We start from the raw sequence: 11290 nt of genomic DNA, 5'->3' as shown, positions 1-11290 counted from the left end.
AAGAGCAAATGTCAGGAGGCTCCTTAATCTGAGTTCTTGTGAATGTTTCAAATTTGGTGCTTGTGGCTCTAGCTATGGAATGTCTGAAACAAGAACTTTATCAGAAGAGAAATCCTAGCAGAAGATCAATTTGAAAAGTTCTTCTCCAGCAGCATGTAAACCAGCTTGAGGTTTTTTTTTGCTTTTCAATTCCTGGTGTTCCTAAATCAAGGCTACCAGCCATTTTAGAAGGTGTGTTTTAGAAAAATTCATCTTCCTGGGCTCAGTACAGAAGAAACTAAGTAAAAGGCTTCTTAAACTGTATCGTATGCAAGGTAATATTTAGATGATATAGGATATACATTAAAAGACATAACTATCCTTTTTGTGCTTAAATTCTGTAACTCAGCATTATTTTCTCATACTGCTGAGCATCAGTAAGTGAAACATAGAATTTAATGTGGCAGCGTCACTCATCTGAACAGCTGCTAAGGCTGGGTTTAGGCACTGCTGGGTCATTTAGATATTATCTATAAATAAAAGCTTTCCCTGATTTTTTCTACATGAAAAGATTTTGTCTCTCTCTCCCTAAAACAAGTATTTCATTGATTTCAAAGTTACTGTTTTCTATAATAATAGAACCCAGTCATAGGTTGTTTAAAAACTTTTTCTGACATCGCACAGTATGGAGGTAAAAAGCTTTATCTGCCAGTCAAGTGTTTGCTTTAGAGAAATGGAGTTGCCAACAAACGTACCAAACATTGAACAATTTCTACACTAACCCCCTGCTCTTGTTTTGTGTGTGTATGTGTTCTTGCTAGTTTCTACCTTTATCTGTTTTGCCTTTTATTTTACTTTTGCTTGGAACTGGGCAAATTGGAGCATTCACGGTGAAGGTTCTGTATTAACCAGTGTACCTTTTCTCTGGTTTATGCAGCCCTCTAAGATGCTTCTTCCTATCTATTTCTCTCTTTTTCTACCAGATATCCTGCTACTCAGCTGCCTTGGAGAATTGTTTAAATTTAGACTATTTGTAAGTGAAAAGAAGGGTCTTATTCGGTGTATTCTTGAAGTAAATTTATTTGTAAAAAAAATCATTGACAAATCCCTATTTTCTTGAACAAGGTTCTTGAACAAGGTTCCTTACTCAGAAATCCCCAGACATGCCAGCTGGCCGAAGAACTGTCCTTTTTCTTCTTCTCAGGATTACAATAAAACTTTATCCTCTGACCTCTCATTTTTCCCTGAAAAACATACCCTTTTTGATGAAAAACCTGTTAATGACTCTCTCAGAGGATGAGTGAATTCCTCTGAATATCAACCATAATTTCTGAGGCAATAAAGAATACATGTGGGAACATTCATGGCCAAGTGTTTTGTCACACCAGCTGATCAGTGTAATTACAGATAAGCTTTTCTATAGGTGTGAGTTATCAAAACTCTCTCCAAGCTCCTCCTGCTATTTCAGCAGGCAGTTTCCAGCAGTGAACACCTTGTTCTAGCTGAGCACATGATTCAACCTTACTTGGCCTGGCAGTACTCCTGGTGCTGATGGTGAGCCAGTTTGTCTGGAATGACCATCCACAGCAACTGGTGAGGCACTGCAGATGCTAAGACATTTGACAAGCCTTTAAGTCATATAAGTGACCCTGAAACTCACAGAATTCGTGTGAAGTACAACTACAACTGTTGCCTGGGTCACAGGAGGATCTCCACAGTTGTTCTTGCTATTATTTATCAAGTACACTGCTTTAAAAGAGCGCATTTCAAAAGTATTACCTGTGGTCTTCTATACATCTCTCCATGCTAAAGAATCTGTTATGAACATTAATGTGTGTGAAGGGAAAGATGTATCTGAGAAATAATCTGCATTTATTGAGAGTTAAGTAGTAGCCCACTGACTGAAAATTATCTCATTTTCCTCAGAGTCCAAGGCACCTTTTCATTTTGGCAGTGCAGTTCTGTAGCAAGGCCAGAGTCAATGGAAGAAGCCCCTGTTGCTGCCTGACCACACTGCCAACACACCAGGTGCCATTGCCAGAACAAACCGAAAGTTCACCTGGCTTTGGCATATGGATTTTCAAGTAGGAGAAGACAGATGAGCATCATGAGGTGGGCAAACCACCCAGACTATCAGCAGCATTTCAAATACGTTTTTAATGTTCTCTCTCTTTTTCTTTTAATAGTTTTAAAGCTGTTCCACAGAAACACAGCAAACCTTAACATGGCACAAAGCATGGGCAGATGCATAGACAGCATTATTTCCATCTACTCTTCTGCAAAACAGTAATTCACAAGGTTGTGAATTACTCCATAGTGCCTTTCTTGAAAGGTTTATGGCACAGGCAAAAGGAAAATTTCCTCGTGCCCAAACAAAGGTATTCCTAGACAAGGGAAAATTGGACCCATGACTTAACAATGACGCCAGTGATGCAAGATAAGCATATTCTAATTAGTTCAGTTATTTTCCATTTACCATGAATGGGGATAGCAGAATTTGAGTCATGTCAGCTGATACTACCTACTTCTTTCACAGTAGTCTTTCATGAAGACAGTGTTTCCAGCTGGGATAAGTGGAATTTCTTTTCAGAAGACAGTTAACAGAACTACAGACCCACTCACTTCTTTAATACAGTTTAGTTTAACCTGAAGAAATTACATTTCTTCCCTTCTTGCTTTTCTTTCTTACTTGGGTAAATATGAAAACACTCAGAAAACAAATATTAATGAAGCCTAATAGATGCTAAGTAAACAAACAAATGGAACTGGGAAAAATCCCTTTTTTTAATTCAGGAGGCCTAATTTTTTCCCAGAGAAGTGGACAAGCTTAGTTAGAAGCAAGGAGAAAGAAGGTATGAGACTTTGCATTTACCTTTCTTAAAGTGAAAAAAGAGAGGTATAAAAACAGACAGCCTTGATGGAAGATCAGGCCTTGGATCCTGGACCAAAAGGAGAATGTTATTTATGGGAAAATACATAGGAGTTTGCTCATTCTTTCCAGGAAAAAAAAAAAAAAAAAAAAGAATCTGTTTTGCAAAACAGGTACAAACACTAAAAAATTTACTTTACAAACTTAAATCCTTTATGACCATATAAAATACCAGTCTTAGTAAGAAAGATCTTTTCCTTCCTCTTATTAAATGTATGACAACTTGTATCATGCAATGTATAATTGCAGTGACTGTATCATTCAGATAGCTAGTCTGCATCTTCCTGAACAATTTGTGTAGCACAAGAGGAGTGGATCTGTAGAGGGAAACAGCAGCATTGAGGATTCAGCACCCATTGTATGCTCATGTCAGGTTTCACTTTGCATTACCACTAATCCAGTCCTCCACAGGATATTCAAAACAGCTCTACAGTGAAAAATAAACCCCAGTAAAGGGGACAGCTGAGATACTTTAAAAACACACTCCTTGTCAAACTGGAACAGTCTTGTAGATATCCCCTTTGATGTTCAGTACCTGGAAACTAAGAAAACTGATGTAATTTCATACAAATTAATTATTGAACTATCTTTCCTGACAACAAAAGCAGAGAAAGAGTTTTATCACAATAGGATCAGTTCATGATTAGCTGAGAAATAGCTTGCAGTTTATGTGTGTTGGCAAGGCAAACATTTTCCCACTGAGAAAGAGAAGTTATTCACGTAAGACATCTTCACAGATGACCAGTAATTAATTTCCTGGTTCACAGATCTGATGATGAAAGTAAGATTTCTAAACAGGCCTCTAGATTTCTTTTTTTAAATCCGGTATAAAAAGATACTGATGTTGGGAAAAGGGCCAAAAATGTCACATCTCAAAGGTAAGTAATATTTAAAGAAAATAATGATGTAAGAAATTGTTACAAAGGCTTGTGAAATACATCAAACTCTGAACTGTTTTAATACCTGTTTCATTTAGGCATTAAATTAATTTCATTTCTTTTGAGTATAATTGGAAGACTGTTGCATACTGCTCAGGATGCCAGTAAAATCTAGGATCTCCATTCAGAAGTATAGAAGATTTCATCCTGGACTTTCTGTGATTGAGGTGGCAACACAGAATTTAAAACACTAATAGGGATCTGTGGATTAGTGGGACTTTACCAGGAGTTCCTGTGATATGTAAAGATCTTGGTGAAGGAAAACCCGTCCAGCAGTTGTTCTCTTTATTTATTCAGATAAACAACCACTTGTGAGAAAGGCTGCTGAGAATAGGAGACAGGTAAAAAGTTAGGTTAACTGCATGCATCCCATACAAATTGTATTTTATTCTAAGCTACATTCTGGGTATGTGTTTCTGTAGATAATTTAGTCCTCGGCTTAAAAAGATCAACTACAGGAACTCTACAGCAGACAGCAGTAAGATCTCCATGGGAATACTGCAAGATTTCACAACTTCTGCTTGGGGCTGGTGTAAAAACCAAAGCAACCAACTTTAAGACGTTTTTCATTGTTTGTTTGAAAGAAATGAGGACTGTTGATTGTCTACTCATGGTGTGTTAGAGTGAGTGGTAGTTAGGTCATGTCACACTGATTCGGTTTTGACCTTAACTTTCATGACTGCAGTTTGCAATTGCATGCACATGAATACGCAAGATGCAGGTTGAGAGTTAAAGCACTGAGTAGGGAATGAGTCTTTAGGTGCTAAATATATCCAACTCATACCTGGCCAGACTTCAGAAGAAGCTTAATAATCCTTCTGTTTTAATTTATGTCCATATGTTTATTTGTACATATTCATTAAGTCTTTATCTGGCATTTCTCTAGTTTTTAAAGATTGTTAAAAATGACAGATCACTGTACAGAATTAAATCTTGTAGTCTGTACTCAGGCAAAACTTACATTAATTTCCATTTATGAGCTGCAGGAGTGTACTGGCTGTCATGCACTAGGGAATGGAGTTTCCAATAAAGTATGGTTCCTGACATGGTAATCTAACAAGGAGGTGGGTAATCTAACAGGAAAAAAGAAGAGATGATATATCACTGTGCATCTATCCTCCTAATGTTCTGTTAATGTGCTGTCTAAGGGTACGATTTGCTTCACTGAGGAAAGCTGTTATACATATTTGCAACAGCGCCTAAACGTTGTAAGGAACTGCTGTAAAGGGCTGAACTACTAACTACTAATTCTGGAGCCAGCGAGCACATCTCAGGAGAAGATTCATTATGCCTTTCTCTTTGTAGAATAGTTACATGCAAACAGAAATGTCCTCATACTTGCTCATCACTCAGCTTCACTCACCAAACTTTTTTCATGTTTTCCTTCATTAGAGGCATACAAAATATGAATTATTTAGTTATGCCTTTCCAACTGCATTATCCTGGTCTGACAAAGGCAGAATACATTTTCTGTAGGTATTCTTAATTATGAAATATTTTTTTTCTATGGCTATTATTCATTGACTTAGAAACACTACTTTGATACTGAGGGAGAAAGACTACAGAAAATATGAACATGTTTTATAAATCACTAAATAGTACAGATAAATATAGCCTCATACTTTCACAGTTGCCAAAATGTGCAGTTGTTACGTATGAGAATATATTTGAACATACATTCCTGTTCATCTTAAGCATCAAATTCCTCTGTTTATGGGTATGTACAATAGCAGTCATCCAATATTTTCCTTAATTTCATCTTTCACTGAGGTGGATATACGTCTTCCTATAGAAAAATGTACTATTCACAGAAGTGTACTTTTTACAGCTGACTTGAGCTGATGAAGAAGGATTTGGTAGGACTCTTGTCTTGTTTCTTTGAGTGCTTGGATATCAGAAAGAACTTAGGAAGAAATCTTGGCGTCAGAAAGCATCCCTACAGCAGGTGGGAATGGGAGCAAAGAAGAGGCAATCAGAAGCAAGAGAAAAGGGTTGGAGCTTAGTGTGGGGGACAGGGCAAAGAGTGGAGCCACAGTGGGACTTTATTTGAGCTGGGACCAGAGTCAGTAGGAGTAGGATGGTGGACCTAGAAAGAAGGGGGAGAATAAGACGAATATGGCTGAAATCAAAAATAAATTCTGTGAAAAGCTCTATAATTCTGGCTTCGTGGCAGTTGTCACGGACTTTCTCCCTGGTAAGAAACCAGGAGCATGTAAAAATGTTTTATTTTAACTTTCTGTGGTAGAAACAGGAGAGGGAATAGTTGCCTCTGTCTTGGAGGCTGTCTTCTAAACAGCCCTGATGAGGTCTGCATAGAAGTTAATTCATGGATTAGGAGACGCTGCCTTTCAGATCTGCTGGCAGCGGAAATCTCTGCCGTTTGGTTAGCATGTTGCATTTTCAGTATGTTTCTTCCTCATTCAGAAGAACATTTGCTGGAGAGCTGTCCAGTGGGATGGTTCCAGTACCTCCTCGGGACTGTCATCACTAGATACAAGCACTTCTGTCCTTAGCCTGTGTTCAACAGCAGGATGAGCAGTAAGCTGGATCCCACACTGCCCACCTACACACTACCAAACCTGACCTAAATGAGCCCTTTCTGGGGTGAAAGAATAGCCTGTTCTCCAGCTCCTTTGGCCCATCTCCAAGACCAACAGCCAGGCACAGTTTGGCTGGGTTATTTTCTCATATAGATCCTTCTTAACAGGGAGCTGGACCATGGCAACACAAGCCATTTAACATAATAGCAATCCTTATGCCTGTTTGCCAAAAAGAGTTGTGTAAACTTTGTAAGCTGTTGATTAATATTTTTTGTCTTAAAATATTGGTTTAAGAAAGACCCCTGTGACTTTAGCAGATGTAAATGCCACACGGCTAGAAGTCAGCCATCTGGACTGTGTGATCTGGCAGGTAAACAAACGGACCAGGCTCTTTGACATCTCTCAGATTATTGCTGATCATATGAACATTAACATTTCCAAAGGTGTCTTTTTGCTTCATCACATTTCAAAGACTCCATTAATTTTGTTTTCACATGTTTAAATATTTATTTTGACCTTTTACCTCCTCCTACAACCTTCTGGCTTTTTGGACTGGCCAAATCAAAATACAGTGGTGTGTTCTGAATGGCCTTGCTGCTTGTTTAAACATGCTGCGTAAACAGCTCTTGCAGAACAAAAGAGCGGGTCCTCTGCTGCACTCTAGCAAGTCTCTTTGTCCATTTCAGATTATCCCTGCAGGTAGGGGCTGTGCTGAGATACGCCAGCTGGTTTTCCGGTCTTTGTACCATATGTTCTTCTCTCATCCAGGGTTGTTCCTCCGCCAAGTAATGCTGAAGTAACACCAACACCATGTTATCTGTTCAATGTACAGGTGCCACTGCTGGAGTACCGACTCTGCTCCTGGTCCTGGTGGTGCCTACCCTGGGTGTCCTCGCCTGCTCGGGATTCTGAATGTAGCTGGATTTACCTTGTCCTCCACCTAACACAAAGAACTCCCTTTGAAGATGAGGACCATGACTTTTTGATTCCTGTGGCACCATCCTAAGCCAAAAAAATCACACTTTAAAATAAATTACCCTACCAATTTCCTATGAACTTTAAGAGGACTGAGGCATCCAGGAACTCCTTCATGAAGTAAATCAACTTTTGAAAGGCTAAGAAATCTTTTTAACTTGTTCCAATATGCCTTATAAAACACTTATGCTGATCTGTGACAGTTGCATGATTTGGTCAAATGGGGCAAGTTACAATGTTAAAACCCAATAACATAGGCTGTACAGTGAAAGTAAAATCACCATACGTAGGTGCTTTAACTTGAATAACAAATTGTGAAATATAATAGAGATTGAAATGTTGATTGTATGTGGTAAATGTAAGAGTACTACGTCTGTCTGTACTACCCAAATGTTTTGTGTACTGCATATTTTTAAAGGCCCCATCATCATTTATTGGGATTACTGGTTTATAGAGAGACAGTCAAAGCAAAAACATTTAATTTTTTTAGAGCTGTATTTCTTGAGGCTGTTCGATAGAATTTGAAGGATGAAATAAAATTCAGTGACAAGGAATTTTTTGTTTTAAATATGTTCAGAAGACCTGAGACATGCAGAGCATGTTCAGGTTAAAGGAATTTACATGTGCTTCACTGACACAGGATTTACCATATACTTTTCTTAAAACAAACCTGTAGAAAAATTCCATTATGGTCATTATTGCTGATTTTAGGAGTCAAATGTCAGCTTTTTACATCAGGGAAGCAGCGTAATGTATTGGTTTTGATTTAGTATTATTACTAGTATTATTAACGTAGCAATATAACAGGAGTTTGGAGGTCGAGTCCATGTTAAGATCAGCCAAGTGGACCACGAAATGACAGGAAAGGTATGATATTTTTTAAAGTGAAAAGATTTAAAATATAAAAAAGAAGAGAAAGATATACAATAAATGGCAAAACCAGAGTAGCACAGTAAAAAAAATAATTATATTTACATTTTTATGCTGCAGACACCAGGTGTTACCTTCCTGTAACGAAGGCGGGCATTTGGGACAATTATGTGCTTTTTCACTTGATATTATTCTAATGTTCATAGTGTTGTAAATAAGAGTTTTAAAGTTCTGAGACCGTTTCCCTATTTGGTAGAGTACTGAATGATCCAACTGTGTGTTAGTACATGAAAGTCAGATCTGAACTGTTAGTCGAAGTTAAATGTTTACTATGGCCTTTGCAAAATGGGAACTCTAATAGAGATAGCGAATGTTTTTGTTCTGACTGTGTCTAGAGTGTTTCAGTGTTGGGTTTTTCATTGGTTTGTTTGGGTTTTTTTAAGTTGTTAAACAAATGCACATTCCTTTCATTTTCCATGGTGTGCTGGGAATTAGTTTGAGTGTGAATGTTGAAGAAACACAGTGATATTGAATCAGCTGGCTCAAGTAATAGTGCAATGTCTGATGCTTCAAGAATTATAAGCTTTGAATCATATTTTATTAGCACAACCTTGCTAGCTACTTAGAAATAGATTTTATCTTTTTAGAACTGATACTGTAGAGGTCCGTAATAATATTTACATGAAGCAAGAATAGGTCTATTAATAATTTACATCCCCTTCTTTAATTTGTATAATTTTGTACTATATATTTACATGTAAAAGTGTAGAGTCTTCATTAAGAAATATCAATAATACTGCTTTAGTTTAATTTTAACTATTTGTTACAAGATGAAAATTTTTTAAATACATGAAGGTGGTAACTTCCCTATAGAGGAATGTCAAAGTGTCAAACACTACTGAGTTTCATAAATTGTATAGTTATTTGAAAGAGCAATGAGCTGTCTTCATATTTAAGAAACTAATACGCTGTAAGCCTTCTGTACAAAAAAATGTGGTTTATTGTGTTTCATTTGGTTTGGTTCTTTTGCAGTGTGACTCATTTTTATATAATCTACCATCACAACTAAATCTTTTGCCAAATGCATGATTGCCTTTTACTTTTCTACTACATGGTGTAAAAAGCAAAACTGTTCAGTTTCTGCATGGGAATGACCTGGGAAGGAAAGCCACTTCTTTTTTTAAATCAGCGACACAGATGAGGTAGGTCTCACATACTGATCAGATAGTTGGAGATTTTTCTGTTTCACATAATTCTGCAAACTTGACTGGGACCGTCAGTTTCAAATTGTTGTCAAGGAAAACTAACTAATGTATCATCTGCTTTAAAACGCAAGGTTCTTAATTAAAGTTTATATAGATAGACATATTTGTTGTTTCTTTATATTTCAGGAAAGTTGATATTACTATTATTTGATACTGATGAATATTGAACTGTTTTTTTAGTTACTTTTTATCTTTTTTTTTTTCCAAATGAGTAGAGCAGGACTGTGCTTTGTCCTTTTTATGAATGAAAAGTAAATTACAATTCAATAAATGTATTAATGTTACTCAAAATATAATAACTGTCTTTTGAATTGGAGCTTTCTAATTTCATTGCAGTCATGTGGTAATCTGTGACAGTAAAGGTGTGGTTGGAATGAGGTCCTGTGTATCCCTGCTCTGCCTTCTTGTGAATTTTGTTAGAGTTGAAAAGCTTTTGTGTGTTAAGGGTAGCTGTTTGCTTTGATTATTAATAGATTGTTATCTGTTGATATAGATGGAAAGATTTCCCTAACATCAGTGACAAAGAGTGACCTGAGAGCTTTTCAGCATTTTTGGAAGCAAGAGTTAACCAAACAGAGTATTTTTGGGGTAATGTTTTCTTCTCCAGTAGATACCTGTCATGGGTTAGTCCCAGGCAGCAACTAAGCCCCATGCAGCTGCTCACTTACTCCCCCACAGTGGGATGAGGGAGAGAATCAGAAGAGTAATAATTTCAAGAGGTGACTTCAAGTATAACTGACATACTGCCTGCCTTTGAGGGGTCACATTCAGGCCTAAAATGCACAGAATGCGGCACTTAAGAAGTTGGCGAAGCCAATGGCCATGCTATAGAACTTGGTTTCATTTATCTTCAGACATACCAGATAAGAAAAGTCAATGAGAGTTTTCGTTGTGCCCTGCACCTGAAACACTGTCTAGTCAATTGGAGCAGGGCTTAGACCTGGGGAGGAGGAGATAGTCACTGCTTTGATTAGGTATGTTTTGTATTTTTATCTTGACCTTTGAGAGAAATTAGAGTTTGGGTCTGCCCTGCCAGTTCTTTGCTAATGATTTCAGATCCATTGAGAGATGGCAGACAAACTCAGCAGCTCTTATACTGAAGAAAATCATAGTCTGAGTAGAAGGTAGAGATTTAAATTAGGAATTTACATAGAAGGTGACTGCAACGTGGTCACTGGTCTTACCCAGTCTGGTCTGGTTTGCTCAGCCTGCAAACACCACAACACAAGGTACAGCTTGCCTTGCTCCTGCCTTATCCAGGGGCTGGACAGCATGGGACAAGTATTGTCTGGGGGAGGCCTGAGCACATGGCATTGCAGGAGACAGAAGCTGAGATTGTTGCAGTAACAGAGCGAGGAGGGGAAGAACGGGGCACAGAACATAAACCCACAGGAGAAAAAGTTCACTATTTCCACCCCTCAAAGAACAACTTGGTTTTGATTGTGTGACTTCTTTGTTTCCAGACTTCAGTGCCTCTAGCTACAGAAGATGGTAAAAAATATGCCTTTAAATATTAGATATTTGGCTGAAGGCCAGATCTTCCAGTCTTGATCTGCCTCAATGCTGTGTTAAGCTACACTTCCTATTGGAATTAAAATGAAAATAACAGACATCAGGTAATACCCAAATACATTCCAGCAATGGTCTTGAAATACTTCCAAATGCTAATGTTTGGAGATTTTGTTTATTTAAATACATCACAGAAATGTCTATCTTTCAGGTTACAACAATATGAGCAAAGGATATTCCTTTGGCAGCAGTATAAATTTCAGTAACTTCTAGCACTTGTATATG

At 37.6% G+C, this 11290-nt stretch overlaps 1 protein-coding gene across 1 annotated transcript in view; it reads left to right on the top strand.

Annotated features, from left to right (window-relative positions):
• LOC104404591 (contactin-1-like) overlaps positions 1 to 9789 on the top strand; it is a gene marked incomplete at its 5' end in the record, with an annotated part of 46525 nt that extends 36736 nt beyond the window's left edge. Inside the window, 3 exon segments of the mRNA XM_010013053.1 lie at positions 7219 to 7264; positions 7266 to 7371; positions 7373 to 9789. Of these exon segments, the coding sequence (XP_010011355.1) occupies positions 7219 to 7264; positions 7266 to 7371; positions 7373 to 7441 (221 nt within the window).
• Positions 9790 to 11290: the final 1501 nt, after the last annotated feature.

Source organism: Nestor notabilis, unplaced genomic scaffold (genome assembly GCF_000696875.1).
Source record: "Nestor notabilis isolate BGI_N333 unplaced genomic scaffold, ASM69687v1 scaffold20714, whole genome shotgun sequence".
Lineage (NCBI taxonomy): Eukaryota > Metazoa > Chordata > Aves > Psittaciformes > Psittacidae > Nestor > Nestor notabilis.
This window is presented reverse-complemented; position numbering and strand designations above follow the sequence as displayed.